Here is a 23,863-nt window from a genome sequence, read left to right on the forward strand (position 1 = left end):
ATTTACACTTCAAGTTTCTTTCAAGGAAAGATACATTCTAATTTTAGAAAAGTAAATGAAAGCTCTAATACATAGCCTACTTTCTGACTGAACGAAATAACCTTATTATGAAGCCTAAATAAAAGTTACAAATTAAATAAAGCCCATCTGGTGGAGTCTTAATAGCATCAGAAAGGTTTAAAAGTTCAGCCTGATTTGAAGGCCCTATTATCTCCTTGTTTCCTAACTTTTCAGATGTGGCTGTGGGTGTGATCTGTCCCATTTATTAAAAAAAAAACAAATTATATATTGTCTCATAATCCTTCACAACTATGCTAGTATTTCCCTAATAAAATGCAAGCCTGAGTTTCTCAGGAAAATATTTTACACAGTACACAGGCAAGTTTTTACCTAAATGAAGCCGCCACTAAACTCTCTCACCTAGTGAAAGATAATATGACAGTACCTGCAGCTCTTATTGAGTTTTCTTTAGCCTCTGAATCAGCTGTTCACTGGTTAATTTGTATGACTTCAGTATAAAAGAATACTTATTTGGGACCAAGGATGTGGACACCCCAGTTAATAATCACTGCTGTATAATAAAAGATGTTGTGGGATGAGACCAGCGCTTGGCACACAGACATTGTGGATGCAGCAGACTGTGAGAGCCACCACAGTAGACCCCTCCCATGGGATCTGCACCTGAAAACTACTAGGAGGCGGCTAGGGTCAATAAAAATATTTTAATTGTTGTTATAGAAAAAAGGAGGCTTCACCTTCATTACCTATAATCAACGACTGTGCAACAGCAATCATTATTAGTTAAAAGTACTTAGAGGAAAGGTAAGAGCACAGTGTAGGATCAAATGACCATCAAGGCACTAGAAAGCCTGGATATTGTTTTGCTTTCCCTTGTTCTCTCTGTGCCTCAGTGCTTTGAGTCTTTCTCCATTACAATATTTGCATTAAAACAATTTGCTAAATCTGTATGTACAATGTACTTGTCTGTGTTATAGTTGTCAGTAATCAATGATTTAAAAAGAACTTGAAAAATAAACAAAAATAGTGTTCAGAGCAAAGGAGAGATGAAAATAGTTACTGATCAGTAAGAAAAAAAATCTCATCATGTCTGTATGTTGCACTGAAAAACATTACTGAGTTTACCTTCCTTTTATATAAAAACTATAATCTAATAGAAAAACATGTATTTATCCAATTTTTTTTTGGCGGTACGTGGGCCTCTCACTGTTGTGGCCTCTCCCGTTGCGGAGCACAGGATCCGGACACACAGGCTCAGCGGCCATGGCTCATGGGCCCAGCCGCTCCGCGGCATGTGGGATCTTCCCGGACTGGGGCATGAACCCGTGTCCCCCTGCATCGGCAGGCGGACTCTCAACCACTGCGCCACCAGGGAAGCCCTATCCAAAATTTTCAGTGAAATCTTTAGAAAATCTATCTGCTTGAACTATCAGCTCCGAGTTCAGGCTTTCAATTCACCTAGAAGAAACTTAACTAAACTGAAAGCATTGCAACCTAATAGGTAATAATTTTTCAAATTTAACAATATGCCTAACAAAGTAATGCTTCTGGAAGAAATCTAGGATAGTAGTATAATCATTAAAAAACAAAACAAAACAAAATTCCAAGAATTAAAAAAAAGACAGTCAAAACAAATATGCCCCCAGTGTAACTTGTTCTACCTACATTTTTACTGTTTGCAAAAAAGTTAATCTTACCTATTGCCATGAATATTTCATTTACATTCATTGATGTTTTAGCTGATGTCTCCATAAATAATAAACTGTTGTCATCTGCATAGGACTGTGCTTCCTGTTTATAGAACAAAAATTGAGATATATCCTTTGCACATACTATTACTATACCTGCCTTATTTCTGTTATAGAAAAAAAGAGGCTTCCTTATTACTACTCCAACTTGATCATCTACAACCAACAACTGTATAAGCAATTATTTATAGTTAAAAGTAAAACAAAGGTAAGAGTACTGCATAGTTTATAATTTCCCTTTTGCCTTAACTTCTTGCACTATCCCATCCTACTTTATCTGGCCTCACACTAAATCTACTTTCAGATGACGAGTTTCGGAGAGAGGGACGACAATCCTAAATATAAAACTCTCTTTGATCTTTATGGCAATTTTACCTATGCTCGTTATTTACAAGGAAGGTAAAGGGAAACCAAGTGTTTAACACTGGCTTCAACCACTAAATGGTACCCTTGTATTTAATTCTGAATGACTTCTACAAGCAACATTTTAATTCTGAGTATGTCATGAACGATTCCTTTGAAAATTCTATTACTACTTTACGTTGTCATGCTTTACAGTTTACGTGTATTATTGCCTTTGATCCTCACAGCTGTTGTGAAGAACAACCAATTATCATTCCAAGTTGATAAAGAAAAAAATGAGGTTCCTTTGAAATGTATGTGACAGGGCCACTTGTGACTACATAAGTGTGCTATCTGCCTCTCTATGCTGAGAAGGTAACTATCTTAGAAAGAGTAATAGATATTATACCTCACATGGTTGTCACCAGAATTAAATGAAATCACATGTGCAGATGATGCTCGGTTTACTACCTAATAGTGCAAGAAATATTAGTGCCCTTTCTCCCAGGACGTGTACTCCATCATCAAAAAAGAACATTAACCCATCACTGATATTATACATATAATGACCACAACCAATCTTCTCTGGTAGAGAAGCTGAAGAGCAAGAGGAGGGGAAGTTTTAAAATGTCTAACTAGAGACATTGCTTTATTTTAAATGACTGTACTTTATTTTGCAGCTGGGAACACTCTTAATTAGCTATATTAGATAACATACACACTGGATTTTTTTAAGCTTTTATTTTTGAAGGCCCTTTTAAGAACCACCACATATATGTATGTGTATGTGTGTATGTATATGTGTGGTGATATAGATAGGTAGATAAAAAAAGTTAGGAAGGATACTAAAGTATACGTGGGGTTGGAGGGATTAGGGTAGGAGGCAATCACCTTTTGCTTTATATATTTCCACACTGTTTGTGAACAATTACTTCTTTTGTAATTGTTTAGGTCAACAAAAATCTTTGAATCAACTTATATATTACAATTAAATAAAGATATTTAAAAATTCAGGTTTATCATGAGATTTTATTACATAGTACACATCTGTCTAAAAATTTTCTATCATTTGCATCGTTTTAAAATTGTAACTGTAATTCAAGTGTGGGTACAGAAGAAAAATATGCGCCTCCAAGTGAAAGTTAAATTCAACATACCTGGAAATCGACAGCTCTTTTATTTGCGAGGTCAGCCTTGTTTCCTGACAAAGCTATAACAATGTTAGGGCTGGCCTGCCTCTGAAGCTCTTTAACCCAGTTTTTGGCTCTGGCAAAGGACTCCTGGGAAACAAAGAAACAGCTATTCGGCACAGGCTCAAAGAATGGCTAGAGAGCGTGTCTGTGAGGCGAGGCTTTAAAGACTGTCCAATGTGACTCCTGGAAAGCAATTCTTAGCACTACTGTAGTAGCTGAGACAATTGCATCTTATTTTTTTAAATCAGCTTCTCTATTTCATAAAAGCTTTGGCAGAAATGTCATGCTTGGCTAACAGAAAAAGATTAAGAAAAAATCTTTTCTATAATGGAAATTCTGAATACCAAAAACGGATATTCAAACAAGTTTTTTTGTAGAATGCATTTCTACTTACCTCGTTTGTGATATCATATACAACTATGGCTGCTTGTGCTCCTCTGTAGTACATTGGTGCTAGGCTATGGTATCGTTCTTGACCAGCTGTATCCCATATTTCAAACTTTACTGTTGTGTCATCAAGACACACCGTTTGGGTTAGAAAAGCAGCTGAAAGAAGAAAATGTCTGCAATAAGTTTATCATTTTCCTACTAATATTTTAATACTACAGAAAACACCTAGGAACCTGATATACTGCATACCCACAGTTAATAGTGGCTTTAAACACCTGTAAGATCTATGCTTCAAAGCTAGATAAATATATGCTTACATATAAAAACCTTCATAGTAAAATCACAGCTTGAAAGTGTTTCCTACATTCTTAAAAAGTGTGTTGTAATATTAAATAAGTTTTTTAAAGTTCTTAAATTGTTTTACAAATTGTGTATTTAAAAACTTTGAATTGTAACATGATTTAAGAGATATATATATTGATATTCTTTTTTTTTTTTTTTTTTTTTTGCGGCATGCGGGCCTCTCACTGTTGTGGCCTCTCCCGTTGCGGAACACAGGATCCGGACGTGCAGGCTCAGCGGCCACGGCTCATGGGCCCAGCCGCTCCGCGGCATGTGGGATCTTCCCGGACCAGGGCACAAACCCGTGTCCTCTGCATCTGCAGGCGGACTCTCAACCACTGCGCCACCAGGGAAGCCCATTGGTATTCTTGAAAAAATGGGGGGGAAGGTGGATCAGCATACCTATAACTACCATCTATACTGACAACAGCATACCTCTTGCTCCATTCTCCTGGGTTTAACTGGCATAATCTGGGAATTTAGTCCAGTCCATTACCACTAAATCAATATATTTTTTATATTATTCCATCAAAACATCAACACTAATTTTTGTAATCGTTATTACCTCAACCTAGACTTAATTTAACAGAGATTCAATATTAACTCCTTTCATTCCTTGCCTTATGGATTTTGTGATTTGTACTTTTTCCATCTGTTCTTTTCTGAGATTTTAATCTTAGTAAGAAAGTACCATTTTATAATGATATTCCTCCTTTTAAAATTAAGAGATTGCTGTCACATCCTGCAAAGAATTACTGTATCATTTATTTTCTCAATTGCTTCCTGAGAACAATATGAAGTAAAATGTCTATTATAAGTATGATTCTCTTGGCTCTAAGAATAAACATCAGGAAAGACACCACATAGATACTTCTGAAAATACGAAATTGATTTATAAGAGGTACTTTATAATCAAGTGAATTGAACTTTAAAATATAACTCTTAGAGTAAGTTTTTAGATGTTGTTAGCTGCACCAAAGACCTACACACAGCCATTTTCCCCAGCATGCTGGCCAACAGTAAGCACACCTTACAGTTCCTTTCCTTCATTAACTTTGGTAGTTAAACCCTGCTGCTCTATCACTCAATATTAGTTGGTAAGCTCCTTCCTTTTTCTTTCAGGTCAAGGTGTATTCAACTCCTCTGAAATTGGCATAGAATTAAGTTATAAAGTTTTCAAAAACTCTGTCCTCCCATGCAAGAGAATTATGATCCAGTCCTGTAAATTGTAGCAGTTTACGAGCGATGTCAATCATATGAGATTTACTAGTTAATACCAATGTGCTGAATAAACCAAGTCTAATTTGACTTACATCTCTTCTATATTAGACATAACATTTATTTTCTGTGCTATTTTTATTATGTCAACTGACTGCTGTACTGGCTTTGGTATCAACAAACTATAATCTTCTCAATTTTGCAACCACCATGATTGGAAATTTTTTTATTTTGAACTAATTCTATTAAGGGTTCTGTGAATTCTCACAATTGGCTAGTCATATTTAAAATATACTCCAATTCAAACTTCTTTTACCATCCAAAATTAGCAAAAATATCCATTTTTTAAAATCCTGTATTTATGATAAAGGATACCAAGAAAGTACTATGTCACTTTTTCCCAGTCACGAAAAGTTCTCATGAAGAATCAGTATTTTTATTTTTATTTATTTATTTATCTATTTTTTGCGGTACGCGGGCCTCTCACTGCTGAGGCCTCTCCCGTTGCAGAGCACAGGCTCTGGACATGCAGGCTCAATGGCCATGGCTCACGGGCCCAGCCGTTCCGTGGCATGTGGGATCCTCCTGGACCGGGGCAAGAACCCGTGTCTTCTTCATTGGCAGGCGCACTCTCAACCACTGTGCCAGGCGGTTAAGAATCTGCCTGCCAATGTTGGGGACACGGGTTCTAGCCCTGGTCCGGGAAGATCCCACATGCCGCAGAGCAACTAAGCCCATGTGCCACAACTACTGAGCCTGCGCTCTGGAGCCCACGAGCCACAACAACTGAAGCCCACATGCCACAACTACTGAAGCCTGCCCGCCTAGAGCCTGTGCTCCACAGCAAGAGTAGCCACCGCAACGAGAAGCCTGCACACTGCAACGAAGAGTAGTCCCTACTCACCGCAACTACAGAAAGCCCACGTGCAGCAACGAAGACCCAACACAGCCAAAAATAATAAATAAATAAAATAAATAAAATTTAAAAAAAATGTATCAAGTGTCCATTCCATCCTTAAGCCTGAAACCTGCATTTTGCACAAAGCTCTTAGGCAATCTCTCTAAACCTAGAAACCAGAAGAGAATGTCCACCATCATGATTATGTAATATCACTTCAGATATTCTTATAATAATTAAAGTAATAAATTATTGGAAAGAGACATTATTTGGAAGAGGCAAGAAGACTGAAATGAAAATCCAAAGGTGTCAGCTAAAATAAAGCAGATAGTACATTCTTTAAAATGGCTGCAACAGATCAAAGAAACAGCCTTACGATACACAGGCAGTGACCAGATTTCAGTGTTATGCTGGGAGGAGACTGGATCCCTATCAAATTAACAAAGAATAAGAACAATCAATTCACGCAACTCCTCTCAGAAGCCATCCTTCATCACACCCTTTTAAGCAGGTCCTACCTTTGTGCTCCCAGAGTTCCCTATGCAAGAACATGTTTCACACTTTATAATCACTGGTTTACATTATCTTCTCCTAGACTGGGAAGTTCCTTGACAAACTAGCTATTCTTGTCCATATTTAATATCTAAAACAAATCTCAGTTCATATAAATGTCCAAAAAGTTTGCTGAAGTCCATGAAAGATATGTACAACTATTTGGGGGCTATTTTGACTAGATACAGTTCCCAAATGGGAAAAAATAGGTATTTCAAAAGGCCTGTCTCTACTCAAGTTATTATGTAACAAACACAATCTCAAAGTACCAACAAGATCTCTTTACCTGGGTAACACCATACTGTTAACGTGATATGATAAAAAGAGCATAATTAGGGGGGGAGGAGAAAAAAGACCAATATTAGAGGCCAGTGGAATGAGTTTTAGGGTACAATCAAAAACACATTAGAACTACTTAAAAGTGCTGTAGTGCCACAAGGGCAGAAATATTATGGGAATAGGATAACCCAGTATCATAAACATTATATATCACAAAGACCATCAAGATTTCCCAAAGTTCTCAAGTTTTCAAATACTACCAAAGTATTTAACTTCCCCCATAAAAGTCAGTGAAGTACAGCTGACATCTTCAAATCCTCAGTGCTTCTAAAAGTACATTACTAGTCATTTACAAAATTGTAAAAATAAATTCTAGCACTCAAAATATAAACTACTACATAAATACTGTAGCAACATTAACCAACCACCAACTTACCTGAATCTGCAAAACCACTTTAATTTATCCAAAACGTCTATTTTCTGGCTAAGAACCATCACTTTCTTAGACCTCTTCATTTTCTCTTCACTTCCATCACCAGCACTAGCAGTTGGTTTTCTTTTCGGGCCCATATTTCACAAAGAAACAGCTTTTATCACTTCGAGAGTTACTGTGTACGCGACGACAAGTAAAGAAAAACAAAGCTGCATTGAGATGCAGGTGCTGGCCTGTTTAATAGGCTCTCTCTTTGGGCTTCCACGATCAGTTCCTATTTGCAAGCTTGGCAGCAGGCAAGTAACACTTCAGTCTCAGCAAAACCACAAATTACTGAATGACAGACCTTGGGGTCAGCTGAGAGTTGGTGAAACTGTAAATGTTAAACCTGCAAATACCAAAGGCCTATAATGTGTAAGACCTTGATATATAGTAAGCAAGCTGGAGACACTGCAATACACTGGGAAAGGGAAAGAACATCCAAAATCAATAGCATTAACCAAAGGTTAACAACTCATAAAAAAAAGTTTAAACTAACACCAAAAATGATTCTACATGAACTAAACAGAAGGGCAAAAAAGGAAAAACCAAGGAACCAATATCACCCCAACCCTCAACTTATTATTTTATCGAATTTGATTGGAAAGAATTACTTTATTAGAACTGACCAAAAATCCTATAAGACTATCAGGTTTGATTATATAAAAATTAAAGACTTCAGGTTTGTAAAACATGTATCATACACTCAAAACACAGGGACAAACCCATTTAGAAAAATTTCTATAGTGGATGTTATGAGATTAATTTTTAATATGTAGAAAGCTCATATAAATCTTAACTCCAAAAGCATCAAAGATAAATGTGTAAGAAAATCCACAAAAGGCATGTAACACAGAAAAAGATCAACACCACTAGTAATCAATGAAATAATCCTCACAGCAAAAATAGTTAAGTATTATCCCTTAACTTAGCAAAATTAAAAAATGAAAGTAAAAGAGTATAGCAAAAACTCATGCTCTGCTGGAGATACTGTATAACTGTTTTGAAATAATTTTGCCAACATGTGGCAAAGCCATGAAAACTCTATTTGTTAACCTAGTATTTCATGGAATCTCTAAAAGATGATATGGGAGCAGGAGCGTAGGGAGAACACACCTATAAGTTCAAAGTATTTTTGTATTTAATAATAAGAAATAACCTAATGTATAAGTGAAAAGGCACTGATGGCTTGGTTAAGTATTAAGAAGCAACTAAATTTAAAATACTAATAAAATGACCTCTTAATTGCCAAAAAGTAAAAAAAAAAACACAAAAAACCCCACATACACCCCCCCACACACATATATATATACATACATACATATATATACATACGTATATATATATATAATATTTTTTTCCATGACTACGTTCTCCCTTACATAAAACTTGCACGTAAGTGGTGGATTTGATGCCCTATTAAAACTGAAAGGATATAGTTGTTAGAGAGGGGAAGAGCCTTGGTTCAACATCTCAGATGCTGATCAGGGGCTTGTGATCATAAAATCCAAGTTAGAGGTTGTTTGGAAGTGATGTGTAGGGGAAGCAAAGGTTTTTAGAGCCAAGTAATTCAATGGTTGAGTTCGATGGATCTGAATCAAACTTCAGGGAGAAAGATGGCAGAAACTGACCAAATGGCATCAAGAACAAGGTATCAAAGTTATCTGTGAAGGTAGAAGTTGGTTTGCTGGGAAAATGAGTATCAGTGGCAGTAGTATTATAATACAATATAATGAATTTTATCAGACAGATGAGCACTGACTTCAGATGATAAAATTGTACACAGACAAGGATATACGGATGGTCTATGGCAGTGGTCCCCAACCATTTCGGCTCCGGGGACCAGTTTCATGGAAGACAATTTTTCCACGGATTGGGGGAGACAGGTTCAGGAGGTAACGCAAGCCATGGGGAAAGATGGGGAGCAGCAGATGAAGCTTCGCTTGCTTGCCCGCCGCTCACCTCCTGCTGTGCGGCTCGGTTCCTAACAGGTCACGGACTGTTACTGGTTCGTGGCCCGGGGGTTGGGGACCCCTGGTCTATGGGACTTCCCTGGTGGTGCAGTGGCAAGAATCCACCTTACAATGCAGGGTAGGTGGGTTCGATCCTTGGTAAGGGAACTAAGATCCCACATGCCGCAGGGCAACTAAGCCCGCGCGCCACAACTACTGAGCTCATGCGCCTCAACAAGAGAGCACGTGTGCTGCAAACTACAGGGCTCACGCGCTCTGGAACCTGTGCGCCGCAGCTAGAGAGAAGCCCACGCGCCACAATGAAGAGCCTGCGAGCCGCAACGAAAGATCCTGCATGCCGCGACTAAGACCCAAAGCAGCCAAGAATAAATAAAATAAATAAATAATAAATGATAAATCTTTAAAAAAAAGTATATGGATGGTCTAAAAGCCAACAACAGCCAAAATAAAAGCTGAGGCCATTTTTTATTTTCAACTGTATATGTGTATAGAAGAGAGTACCCAGTAGACCATGGCAGCAAAGATGAAGACCACGTATTCTTGGAATAGTTACATTTCAGCTAACGCAAGGAGGAAGGTAAGAAAGGGGATAAAAATAGATTGGGGTAGAAAGGAAAGCATACACAGTGATTAAGCCCCAACAGAAAACACTCCAAAAGCCTGGCAACAAAGTAAAAATTTAATAGAGATCATATATAAAAGATGGCCATACATGGGCTTCCCTGGTGGCGCAGTGGTTGAGAGTCCGTCTGCCGATGCAGGGGACGCGGGTTCGGGCCCCGGTCTGGGAAGATCCCACATGCCGCAGAGCGGCTGGGCCCGTGAGCCATGGCCGCTGGGCCTGCGCATCCGGAGCCTGTGTTCCACAACGGGAGAGGCCGCGACAGTGAGAGGCCCGTGTACCACAAAAAAAAAAAAAAAAAAAAAAAAAAAGATGGCCATACCGATGGCCAAGAAGCACATGAAAAGCTGCTCAACATCACTAATTATTAGAGAAATGCAAATCAAAACCACAATGAGGTATCACCTCACACCAGTTAGAATGGGCACCATCAGAAAATCTACAAACAACAAATGCTGGAGAGGCTGTGGAGAAAAGGGAACCTTCTTGCACTGTTGGTGGGAATGTAAATTGATACAGCCACTATGGAGAACAGTATGAAGGTTCCTTAAAAAACTAAAAATAGAATTACCATATGACCCAGCAATCCCACTACGGGGCATATACCCTGAGAAAACCATAATTCAAAAAGAGTCATGTACCACAATATTCACTGCATCTCTATTTACAATAGCCAGGACATGGAAGCAACCTAAATGTCCATCGACAGATGAATAAATAAAGAAGATGTGGCACATATATACAATGGACTATTACTCAGCCATAAAAAGAAACGAAATTGAGTTATCTGTAGTGAGGTGGATGGACCTAGAGTCTGTCATACAGAGTGAAGTCAGAAAGAGAAAAACAAATACTGTATGCTAACACATATTTATGGAATCCAAAAAAACCCAAGAAAGGTCAGGAAGAACCTAGGGGCAGGACGGGAATAAAGACGCAGACCTACTAGAGAATGGACTTGAGGACACGGGGAGGGGAAAGGGTAAGCTGGGACAAAGTGAGAGAGTGGCATGGACATATATACACTACCAAATGTGGCAACGATAGCTAGCGGGAAGCAGCCGCATAGCACAGGGAGATCAGCTCGGTGCTTTGTGACCACCTTAGAGGGGTGGGATAGGGAGGGTGGGAGGGAGGGAGACTCAAGTGGGAAGAGATATGGGGATATATGTATATGTATAGCTGATTTACTGTGTTATGAAGCAGAAACTAACACACCACTGTAAAGCAATTATACTCCAATAAAGATGTTTTTTTTAAAAAAAGACACATGCGCCCCAATGTTCATTGCAGCACTATTTACAACAGCCAGGTCATGGAAGCAACCTAAATGCCCATTGACAAACAAATGGATAAAGATGTGGTACATATATAAAATGGAATATTACTCAGCATAAAAAGGGACGAAATTGGGTCATCTGTAGAGAAGTGGATAGATCTAGAGACTGTCATACAGAGTGAAGTAAGTCAGAAAGAGAAAAACAAATATCATATATTAACGCATATATGTGGAACCTAGAAAAATGGTACAGATGAACTGGTTTGCAGGGCAGAAATAGAGACACAGTTGTAGAGAACAAACATATGGACAACAAGGGGGGAAAGTGGTGCAGGAGGTCATGGTGGTATAATGAATTGGGAGATTGGGACCGACATATATACACTAATATGTATAAAATGGGTAACTAATAAGAACCTGCTCTATAAAAAAATAAAATATAATTCAAAAATTCAAAAATAAAGATGGCATAAATTAATCAACCAAAAAATAAAAAGATGGCCATATTCCCAAAGTAAATCCCACTTATGAGGTGATCTATATAAATACTCATCATACTGAACTCATTCTTAAAGACCAATAAGCATCTGATAAGGATTGATATCCAGAATATACACAAAACTCCTACAACTTAGCAACACAAAAACCCAAACTATCCAATTAAAAAAAAGGACAAACGACTTTAATAAACATTTCTCCAAAGATAAGTGGCTGGGAATTCCCTGGTGGTCCAGTGGTTAAGACTTGGCACTTTAACTGCTGGGGCCCAGATTCGATCCCTGGTCAGGGAACTAAGATCCCACAAGCCGTGCAGCATGGCCAAAAAAACAACACACACACACACACACACACACACACACACACACACACACACACAAAAACACACAAATGGCCAAGAAGCACATGAAACGATGCTCAACATCACTAATTAATAGGAAAATGCAAATCAATACCACAATGAGATACCACTTCACACCCATTAGAATAGCTATTATCAAAACGGAAAACAAGAGTTCCCAGAATATGGAGAAATTGAAACCCTTGTGCACTGATGGTGGGAATGTAAAATGGTGCAGCCACTGTGGAAAACGGTATAGAAATTCTTTAAATACTAAACACAGAATTTCCGTATGATCCAACAATTCCACTTCCAGATATATGTCCAAAAGATGTGAAAGATATTTGTACACCAATGTGTACAAATATTTGTACAAATAACACAGCGTTATTCACAATAGCCAAAAGGTGGAAGAGACCCAGGAGTCCATCAAAGGATACAAGAATAAGCAAAATGTTGTATATACATAAAATGGAATATTATTCTGCCTTAAAAAGAAAATTTTGACATGTTTACAAGATGGATGAACCTTGATGACACACACGCTAAGTGAAAAAAGCCAGTCATAAAAGGACACTATCATATAATTTCTCCTATATGAGTGAGGTTCCTAGAGTAGTCAAATTCAGACAGAAAGTAGGATGGTAGTTCCCACAGGTGGGGGGCGGAGTGGGGAAATAGGGAGTTTTTGTTTAATGGATAGGGTTTCAGTTGGGCAAGATAAAAAAGTACTGAAGGTGGACATGATGTTTGCATAACAATGTGAATACACCTAATGCCATAAAACTGCACACTTAAAATGGTTAAAACTGTAAAATTTTTATTATGCGTATTTTACCACAACAAAAATCATTCAAGCAACATCTAAAGATAATTGTTGCCAAATGAACGCAATCTTGGAAAATATGAATGATACATAGGGAAGTCTGCATGAAGTCATGCAAAATGAGGATCAGTTTTTCTCCAACATTATCTAGGAGGAAGATATACTTTTTAAAAGACTAATTCATGCAATTTTTTTCAGAAATAATATGGGAGTAACAGAGATCAATGTGTTTTTCTTTTACTATCATAGCTTGACAGTTACTCTTAAAGGACACCCAACTCTTCTAAGGGAATCTACTAGCCAGGACATAAGCTAGTCACATGTCACTAGCTGAACATTATCATACTAATATTTCCGATAGTACATTAATGTACACTGCTTTAAAATTAGTCGTAGGAGTTTGAACTTGGTTTGAACTTACCCCAAACCCAATCACCCTAGAATGAACTGATAAAACCAATACTTGAACCTTCAAGGCTGAGAGTCTGTGGTTACCACACCAAGGGCACAATCTTTATTAAAGCCTTTACTCACCTGATTGGTTTTATATAACAATCATGTTCCCAATACTAAATTGGGAAGCAGAATGAAGGCACACTCACAAAGAGGAAAGGTGAAGAAATGGGAGAAAGAGGAGAGGTTGTTACAAGCTATTAGCTAGTATCAGACAAATGCTCCCCAACAAACACCAAGAGAAAAAGTTAATGAAATTAACTCAGCTTTAAGGGATATATGTCCATGAAAGACATTTAACAGATACTTTGTTAAACAGTTTAAACAGTACATTAAAAAATTCCTATAATGTGCAAGCAAAGATGACTTCTGGTTCTGCATGTAAGGAACGTAGAAGTCGCCACTCCATCCTGACAAATGAAAAGCTAAATAAACTGAAAAATCAACAGTTGTTCTTGGATTTGAAAAAGAAGTGAGGTCACAGGGCAATCTGTTGTCCCCAAAATTGGAGAGACAAGCCAGTTGGATACAGAAAACCACAACATGTAAGAGTAGAAACCTGAGGAAACCAGTGCTGGTGTAGGAAACTGTAATTGACAAATTGCTGGAGGTTAGGTATGGACAAATCTGAGTTAAAAACTCCAGGGGAACCCACCAGACATGGGGGGGGGGGTGCACCACACTTTTGTGAGTTTTACATCCAGGAACTTGATCAGGTTCTCACAGTACATATCAGAGAAAAATCCCTGCCTGCTTCTGGCAAGGTAAGAGGAAAAGGAACCATTTTGAAATAAACCAGACTAGCATGTTCTTAACAAAGCCTGTCCCCATGAGAAACTAGTTAACTAGTTAACCTGTTGGAGTATTATCAGACTCTTAACTGACTTGGGGGAAGAAATATCCAACTCAAGCCAGTTCTATCCTTCCATGTGGAAGAAGGGAAATCTCTAATTCCAGTCCATTCTAGCCATCCTGTCTCATCCAAGTGGGGGAGAAAAAAACTGATGACCACTTGTGAAGTTCACTGTTTAGACAAACAGGCTCACTAAAAGACAGACCTAAACACAGGACTATAGAATCGCCCCCCCCACACACACACACCTCTTTACTGCACTACTAAAGGCCTATTTATGGCACTTGCTTTCACCCACTATATCATATCCAGCTAGCAAGAAAAATCACAAGGCATACTAAAAGGCAAAACACAGTTTGAAGAGACAGAGCAAGCATCAGAACCGGGAACAGCAGAGATGCTGGAATTACCAGACTGGGAATTTAAAACAACTAGGATTAATGTGCTAAGGACCCTAATGGTAAAGACAGAATACAAGAATAGATGGACAATGTCAGCAGAGAAATGGAACTCTTAGGAACACCCCAAAATTGCCAGAGGTCAAAAAACACCATAAGAGAAATAAAGAATACCTCTGATGGGCTTATTAGATGACTGGACATGGCTGAGGAAAGAACCTCAGACCTTGAGGCCTATCAATAGTAACCTCCAAAACTGAAATATAAAGAGAATAGGGCCTCCCTGGTGGCGCAGTGGTTGAGAGTCCGCCTGCCGATGCAGGGGATACGGGTTCGTGCCCCGGTCTGGGAGGATCCCATATGCCGCGGAGCGGCTGGGCCCGTGAGCCATGGCCGCTGGGCCTGCGCATCCGGAGCCTGTGCTCCGCAACGGGAGAGGCCACAACAGTGAGAGGCCCGCATACCGCAAAAAGAAAAAAAAAAAAAAAAAAAAAGAGAATAAAGACTGAAAAACACTGAACAGAATATCCAAGGACTGTGGGACAACTACAAAAGGTGTACTATATTCATAACGGGAATACCAGGAGAAGAAAGGAATAGAATATGTGAAGCAATAAAGACTGAGAATTTCCCCAAAATAATGTCAGACACCAAATTACAGGAAGCTCAGAGAACACCAAGAAAGAGAAATGCTGAAAATTCTACACCCAGGTATATAATTTTCAAACTAAAGAAAATCAAAGATAATGTGCAAGGATTGTGCCCTGGCTATTTTGCAAAGGAGGCCTCTTTCCCCCTTCTCCTTAGTGATATCCCTTCTCCATTTGGTTTCAGAACCTAGCACTTAATACTTCCCAAGTCTCAAGGAAATCTACCAGACTTTAAAAAAATTACTGGCCTTGAAAGTGACTCTTTTAATGCTTAGCAATAAACCTATCCACTAAGTGAGCTTAAAATAAAAGTTCTGATAAAATAAAAGTTCTGAGTATTTTACAATATAAGACTGGAAAAGGGCAAGCTAAAGAAGGCAGAAGAGACAGGGAAGACTAAGCCCCAGAGTAACAATTACAGGAAACCTGCAATCCCAGAATATAATTATTTATGCCAAGCAAGGCCCAAAGAAATTGCAAATATCTATCTTTAAGGGAAGAAAAAAGTGATGAAGAGACTGGAATCCCTTTGATTCCATAATCATTAAATAAAATTACTTTGGTTCAGTAACCACATCTAGAAATTGATTCTACAGAAATAAGTCCAGAGGAGAAAAAATTCCAAGAATACATCCACTATTACATATTTACCTATTTACCACTATTACATAATTACCTAAAACAGCAAACAAAAATGCAAATATTAAATGTCTAACAATAAGGGTATGGTTAAAAAATAGGAGACTGCCAGTTACTAAAATTAGTATGAATACAATATAATAGATATTGAGTATTATCATTAATAAATGAAACAATAGTATGACTATTATAAATGATTCTATATAAAAATATCATGAAGTTATAAATAGTTCACAGAGAATGGAAACATAATGGGCTCTAAAAATATGAAAAGATGCTTGACCTCGCCCCTATTATGGGAAAAATATACATTAAAAAATGCAGAGATCAATGCATGGCAAAGATCTGTAAGTATGACACTACCCTGAGTTAGTAAAATAGGGTAACAGGCATTCTGTGCGCTGCTGGTTGGAGGGCAGTGTGGAAAAATGTATCAGAATTACAAAAGTATATAACCTAAGACACAGCAATCAGAAATACTTGGAATATGTGAGAAATAACTATGAATTAAATTATTCAATGCAGCACTGTTAACGCCCCAAAATATAAAACAATGTGCAAATCTGAAACTAGAACTGATAAAGCATATTGATTATGATCCATTCAAAGGAATGCTGATACAGCCAAGAAAAATGAGGATGCTCTTCATAAAATGATATGAAAAATCAGACTGTATTTTCAAGATGGCCAGAAGATTTCACACACATTCTTGTTACAACATGACACTGACATTCTTTCCTCAAATCTGTACAAGCCTGTGATATGAACATAATTGACACTATCTACGTGAACTTCTGGGGGGTAGCTCATAAAAAGCTACCCAGCCTCTGCCTGGTATTTTGGGGATATTCATGTTTGAACCCAGCCATCATGCTATGAGGAAACCCAAACCAGGTGGCAAGGCCACATGCAGGTGTTCTGGATGACAGCCCCAGCTGAGGTCCCAACCAATAGCCAGAATGAGCTGCCAGATGTGTTGAGATGATTCCAGCCCCAGCACTGACTGCCACCCATGACATCAGAAAATCACCTAAGCCCACTCAACCCCCAGAAACAAAAGAGATAATAATTGTTTTAAATGACTAAGCTTTGGGTTCATTTGTTTCTGAGCAGTAGATAACTGGGACAGTATTAAAGTGAAAAGTAAAAAGTATACTACAGTAGGTCTGGTATGTTTCAAATTGCATAAAAAGGAGAAAATACACAGATTTAAATATAATAGTAACTTTGCAAGGACAAAGTAACACTACCTCTGGGAAAAAGAACTAAGTGGGTAGAAGACAGGAGGGAGACTTTTCGGTGTCAACCATTTGAGATTTGACTTATAAGAACAAATCAATGAAATAATAAAAATGTGATACATGTGGATGGCATAAAAATGAACACAGCGGTGCTCACTTTGGAACATGAGTGATTTGAATTTTTATTTAAAAATACTTTCACATTATTTTCCTTATATCAATAAATCAATATATAAGGGGCTCTGTACCTGCCAAGTACCACATATTTTATAACAGAGTGCTTATCTCATGCATATCCTGACCCTAAACTTTATCAATTCCAGAATACAGGTGGCAATGAAGAAAGACCTGTCTTTAATCCCAGCTGTCACTTAGTTGCAAAACCTCAGGCAAATCACTTTTGTTGCCTCAGTTTCCTCATCTATAAGATTAGTATTTCCTCATCTATAAGATTAGTATTTCCTCATATAGCTATGGTAAGGTCCAGATGACACTGTGAGAATGCTGTATAAGTTCTATGACTGCATCATATGACATGTAACTAACTTAAAAATTACCTTACAAGCTACCCTAAAATTACCCTGTATTTCCTCGAAGTCACATTTTTCTAAAATTTACAAATTACTTATGAATACGATAGATGAGAAAGTTAGGATTGTCGAAGTTCAAGTTCAAGCACTCTAATATTAAAGTACCCTATGTGTCCAAGATACATTCACGTTACACCTCAAACAGAATTGATATCAACTAAGTGGAACCCCTCTTGGCTCTCGTTCTATGTGAAGATAAATAACTTTAAAAAAAAATTTCTTGGCCGTGCTACATGGCACGTGGGATCTTAATTCCCCAACTAGGGACTGAACCCACACCCCCTGGCAGTGGAAGCAGAAGTCCTAACCACTGAACCACTGAAGTCCTTAAATAACTATTTTTTTAACTGAGAAACGCTGAAGGTGTCTGATAATTAGTGACTACAGTCCCATATCATCACAGTATCTCTTCTTTTTGAATCCAAAGAGTGACTGCTATCTTCAGCTTTGCAAACAGGCTAAAAAACCATGAATGACTGGTTCCTCATCCTGCTGTTACCCTTCCTCATCTATATTACCTGGAAAAGAGGGTGAATGTTGTTCACCAGCACTTCCCTCAAATACCGTTTTTTAACACTTGTAAAATACTAAGGATTATTTCTTATTTTCAAAATCCAATATGTGACTTCACTCTCATCTTGAGGAATTTAGTAATTTGGTAGTTGCAGTTCATGTTTACATTAAAATAGCCAATGATCAAAAATCAAAAGCCTCTGGAATTACTCCTGTTGCCTTTCTCACTCTAATACATCCCTATTTGCCACCAAGAGGCCTGGTAACAAAAGGCTCTCAATGATAACTCCAAATGATGAATTAATTCAGCATGCATGGTAAGGAAGACTGCATATAAGTAACCTCAGATTACTATGGTATAAGACCCAAAAGGGGGAAAGGTTAACTTTGATTCCTAATATTTAGCACAGTGCTAGGAGCTTGGTAAATGTGTTGAGTAAATGAATTTCAGAAAAGCTTGATAATCTTATTTCCCAGTAATAACAGAATAAAAGCAGCAAATTAGTGAATTAACAGAGGTTCACCATAGTTAGAGCTAATTGGCAAAATCATTCTACCAAACAGCTCTGAACACTTCAGCAACAACAGAGAGCATTGATGAATTAAGTAAGACAGGGCAAAAACAGACGTTCATGATCCCAAATTGTGAAATAAATTTTAAGAGGAAGAAAAGGTTTAACTATATTGATTGCATTGTTTAACGTGGAGCAGAGTACACACTTTAAAAAAAGTCTGCCCTCAAAGAATCCTGATTTAGCTCACTCTTCTCATTTTATAAGTGTGTACGTAAACAGTGCTGTTTGTAAAAGGAAGCCAGGATTGAAGCTAAGCTTATTGGCTCCTAATTCACAGCAATGCTTCAGTAGCCACATATGATAACATTTTAAACTGGAACACTAGGGAATAACTGATGTTAAGACTATTAAAATTTTTTAGGTCAGAACTGGTACAAACATATAAAATACCAAATCTTTACAAATTTCTCCTAGTAATACAACCTATCTCAAATACTGAATATGTACTTTCTAGAAGGAAATATTATTATATTCTTTCACTTAGAACCAAAAGATAAACTCCCACAAATTTTAACTCTCACTGTAACAGAAAGAATAATGGATATTTAAAAAACCATTTTTCTCATGAATTGAAAACTATATGCTGGTGGTTTGTCCCTAGGTCTTCTATCCTTTCTCAAAAGTACTTTTAATTGAAAACAATATGCAGATGCAAAAAGATAAAGGAAGTAAACAAATGCACAGATTACAATTACACAAACAAGTCTTTTTACAGCTAACGAGTGAAGGGCAATAGTAGAAAGCTTACTACTACAGGAAAAACATGAGTTATTCAGATTTAAATTTTCTAGCTGCTTTTATTTCTCAGTTTAGGAAGCAACATTAATATCTACATACATGTCGTATTCTATCTAACTGTGTAATTACTCTCTCTGAGAAAACTTCCAAAATATCTTAGTTGATGTGGGGAGCAGGCATTTAATGTAACATACATAAATAACCGCTTTTTTGAAAATCAACAAATGGTGGGAGGGTTAAGCAACAATCTACCATATAGAATTTAAAGAAACTTAGCTGTATATGCTCATGCTATTTACTTGAAGGAATTTGCAAAAATTCCATTTTTGGAAAGGCTCAAATTTAGGAAGTACCTGCTCATAAAGTTTTTTACATCTTATTTGTTCCTATAACTTTTTTTCTTTTTTTTTTTTTTTCGGTACGCGGGCTTCTCACTGTTGTGGCCTCTCCCGTTGCGGAGCACAGGCTCCGGACGTGCAGGCTCAGCGGCCATGGCTCACAGGCCCAGCCGCTCTGCGGCATGTGGGATCCTCCCGGACGGGGGCAGGAACCCGTGTCCCCTGCATCGGCAGGCGGACTCTCAACCACTGTGTCACCAGGGAAGCCCCTGTTCCTATAACTTTTAATAAGAAACTTTATCTTCCAAGAGGAGAAAATCTGGACATAAAATTCTTTAACACTATCAAATCCTAAATTGAATGCTCTGCACTAGGTGGAAAAGTCACGGTTCTAAAATAATGTCATGTAATGACAATACAACAAAAATATCAACAGTGATAAAAACGACTCAGCAGGGCTTCCCTGGTGGCGCAGTGTTTTAGAGTCCGCCTGCCGATGCACGGAACACGGGTTCGTGCCCCAGTCTCGGAAGATCCCACATGCTGCGGAGCGGCTGGGCCCGTGCGCGTCCAGAGCCTGTGCTCCGCAACGGGAGAGGCCACAACGGTGAGAGGCCTGCGTACCACACACACACAAAAAAGACTCAGCAAACAGTAATGGTGGTGATGGTAATGGTAATAGCTAATATTTAATAAGCATTTTACTCCATGCTAGGCATTGTGCCAAGAAATGTATATGCACTTTCATTTAATCTTTACCAAAAACCTCTCAAGTAAGGTACTATTATTTCCATTTCATATAAGATGCAAATAAAGCTGGGTATGACTTGCCGCAGATGATACGTGGTATGTGCTGGAGCTAGAATTTTAAATCAAACAATGTGGATATAGAGCTGCCCGCCACCCCTTTCTTAACCACAATACTCGACTCTTAAGAAGGTCCTGGTCGTAAATTGATAAGGTAAGGTAAAAGACTGTTAATAATAACTTTGAAACCAACCTTGTTTTTCTTAATTTTAATAATTTTTCCCCCAGATGTTTTTGAATCTGAATAGAAAAACAAGTCCTGGTAGCCCCTTAGAGGAAACTGGACGGATGTTAAATATAGAATAAACTTTGTTCTTCCAGTAAAAACAACCCTGAAATAATTATTTTAGACACTCTACTTAGGGTTAATAACTGCTGAAAATAGCTTAAAAAAGAAGGCACTTATTTCTTTAATTTCGTGTATAACCAGTCCTTGATTATTTGTGGCAATAAAAGGGAGCAGCATCGGTACAGATAACTGACAACTATGGATATTCTAACTCCTGTAAGTAAAGACAAGGCAGGGTATCCTTGATGGAACAGAGAAGGAGCCATGCTCTCTTAAAGAGGCCTAGCAGGTTAACAGGAAGGGGTTCCCATATAAAGAAATAACAGGTTAATATGTAATGTAACCAGTACATAATACTTGTAATTCTCAAACTGGAGGAGTTAGATGAACAATAAGTTTTTTAAAAATCCTACAGTTTAAAAAAAAGAAAAGCAATTATTCCATTTGTGGGAGAACTTTAATATGTAGTGTAAATGTAATATTGGCTCCTCAGAACACAGAAAGCAGGGGTTCTCAAACTTTGGCATGTATTAGAATCATGTGGAAGACTTGTTAAAACTTAAGATAAATCTTTAGGTGTTCAAGGTGTTAAATGAAAGATGGCCAGTCCAAACATCCAACAAGTATTTACTGAAGAGCTATGCGCCTCCAGATGAGATAGCAAGAAGGGTGACAACCCTCTGAGCCTAATGCTCCCTGCTAACCTTATGGGCTAGTCTTAGACAGACAACGGGAATGTAAATGTCATGCAGACTTCAAACCCCTACAAATAAGCTAGAACTCCCCAAAGCGCTAAACCCACCACCTAACTACCTATCTCATTATGAGTGCTATAGAGCCAAGGGGCAGGGGTGTGGGGTATTGTGAGACAACATGGATTCTTAAATCAAGCTATCATGTTTAGGAAGAACCACAAAAACTAAAGAAACCTTGATGTTTTTGATGAATATAAGGTTCTAGAATACACAAATTCAAGAGTGTATTCTTGAATATGATTTCCACCTTACAACATAACCAGAGATGAAAATTTTAAGTGAGCTCTTCAGACCACAACTAATGTTATTAAACATAAACAGTTAAGTAAAAAATAAAGAACAGATGAAATGTAAAACATCTGGCCAGGTTCATTTTTAGACAGCTCCTACCACACATCAGCCAAAACAAAAAGACATATTACCTACAAGTTACAGACCTTAAATAGCTCAAACCTTGAGATCCTTAAATGCTTAGATTCTACTCTAGTCCTTAAGGGTGAAGAGCTGCAGCAAAGAGCATAAAAAAAAAAAACAGTGCTGGAGTCTGAGTTACCCGTGCTGGGGTCAGCGCGATGCGTAAAGCCAAGGGGAAGACCCAGAGGCAGAAGTTCGGTTATAATGTTAACCGGAAGCGTCTGAACCGGAATGCTCGACGGAAGGCAGCGCCGCGGATCGAATGCTCCCACATCCGACATGCCTGGGACCAGACCAAATCGGTGCGGCAGAACCTGGCTGATATGGGTTTGGCTATGGACCCCAACAGGGCAGTGCCCCTTCTTAAGAGAAAGGTAAAGGCCCTGGAAGTGGACGTGGAGGAGGGGCCTAAGGACCTCATGCGGAAGCCCTATGTGCTCAATGACCTGGAGGCAGAAGCCAGCCTTCCAGAAAAGAAAGGAAATACGCTATCTCGGGATCTCATTGACTATGTTTGCTACATGGTGGAGAACCATGGGGAGGACTATAAGGCTATGGCCCGGGATGAGAAGAATTACTATCAAGATACCCCAAAACAGATTCGGAATAAGATCAACGTCTATAAGCATTTTTACCCAGCGGAGTGGCAAGCGTTTGTCGATTCGTTGCAGAAGAATAAGATGGAGGTTGAGTGACTGGTTTACACCTGCCCCAGGTTGAGGCTTCCTCCTGGACCAGAGAAGCTGAGCCAGGGTTTAAGGCAGGGAGAGGTGTGTGGCTACAGATGAGGCTAGCCAAACCCCATGGAATCAAAAGGTTACAGTGCACACATACACACACACACACAAAATCTCTCTCACACTTCCCTTTGGGGAAGGCACTGTCTCCCAGAGGCTTCAATTTATGTTCTTCTGGAGTCTCTGGGAAAAGCCAGAACCTGCTGTTTTCAGAGTGGGTGGTTTGTTTGAATATAGTCTGTGTACAATAAAATACAGTAAAAAAAAAAAAAAAAAAAACAGTGCTCATCCGTAGGCAAGTTAAACCAATATGTCTTACACCTTAAACTTACAAAATATTATGTCAGTTCTCTCAAAAACAAACAAACAAAAAACCCAGGATTCACAGCTGTAATCATAATGACACTGTCATACCTCCTAAGGATATTAATATGTGGTCAACATAGTGGAAAGGTATCCAGCCAGTATCCATTAAAATAGAAATTGGGATGTAAAGTCCTTCTAAAGTTGGTTTAAAAAGCCAGCTCAATCTGTACTCATAGAAAATATTAAGGAAGTTTTATGTGTTAGAATGAAAACCTTTTGACAATTTCATTAATGAAATGTAGACAATCTAATTGGTATTAAATGGAAATGGAGATTATATATATATACACACCCATACACACATATCAGAGGATATGTATATGTATGATGATGCACTGATAAGGGGTTAAATTTCTCTTTTAAATGTCCTTCTTAAGATGTCACTTCGAAGATAATTGGGAGCATCCAAAACAAAAACAAAGTTCTAGTCTTAGGCTACATTTCCCAGGAGTTAAGTTCTTTACTACGGTACTTCAGTGTTTTTGTTATTTTAATATGTACTGCGAAGGGGGGCAGG

The 23,863-nt window shown here is 38.2% G+C and overlaps 2 protein-coding genes across 3 annotated transcripts in view; one reads left to right on the forward strand and one right to left on the reverse strand.

Annotated features, from left to right (window-relative positions):
- The window catches only part of RAB5A (RAB5A, member RAS oncogene family), a 32,375-nt gene that overhangs the window by 3,246 nt on the left and 5,266 nt on the right, over nucleotides 1–23,863 (reverse strand). The window contains exons 3-5 of one of the 2 annotated variants that reach the window (XM_082624860.1): nucleotides 3,696–3,847; nucleotides 3,266–3,388; nucleotides 1,716–1,809 (exon numbers count right to left, since the gene is read on the reverse strand). In XM_082624860.1, coding sequence (XP_082480986.1) covers nucleotides 1,716–1,809; nucleotides 3,266–3,388; nucleotides 3,696–3,847 — 369 coding nt within the window. The remainder of the gene's footprint in view (nucleotides 1–1,715; nucleotides 1,810–3,265; nucleotides 3,389–3,695; nucleotides 3,848–23,863) is intronic. The other variant, XM_082624861.1, reaches the window with a different exon arrangement.
- On the forward strand, nucleotides 22,232–23,067 carry LOC309806218 (nucleolar protein 16-like). The gene has a single exon (XM_082624862.1). The coding sequence runs from the start codon at nucleotides 22,402–22,404 to the stop codon at nucleotides 22,936–22,938; it is 537 nt and encodes a 178-aa protein (XP_082480988.1). The 5' UTR covers nucleotides 22,232–22,401; the 3' UTR covers nucleotides 22,939–23,067.

This window comes from Mesoplodon mirus (genome assembly GCF_964341445.2).
Source record: "Mesoplodon mirus genome assembly, chromosome: 6".
Lineage (NCBI taxonomy): Eukaryota > Metazoa > Chordata > Mammalia > Artiodactyla > Ziphiidae > Mesoplodon > Mesoplodon mirus.

Coding starts and splice junctions, on each gene's coding strand:
- LOC309806218 (XM_082624862.1), top strand. CDS start 22,402: ATGCGTAAAGCCAAGGGGAAGACCCAGAGGCAGAAGTTCGGTTATAAT.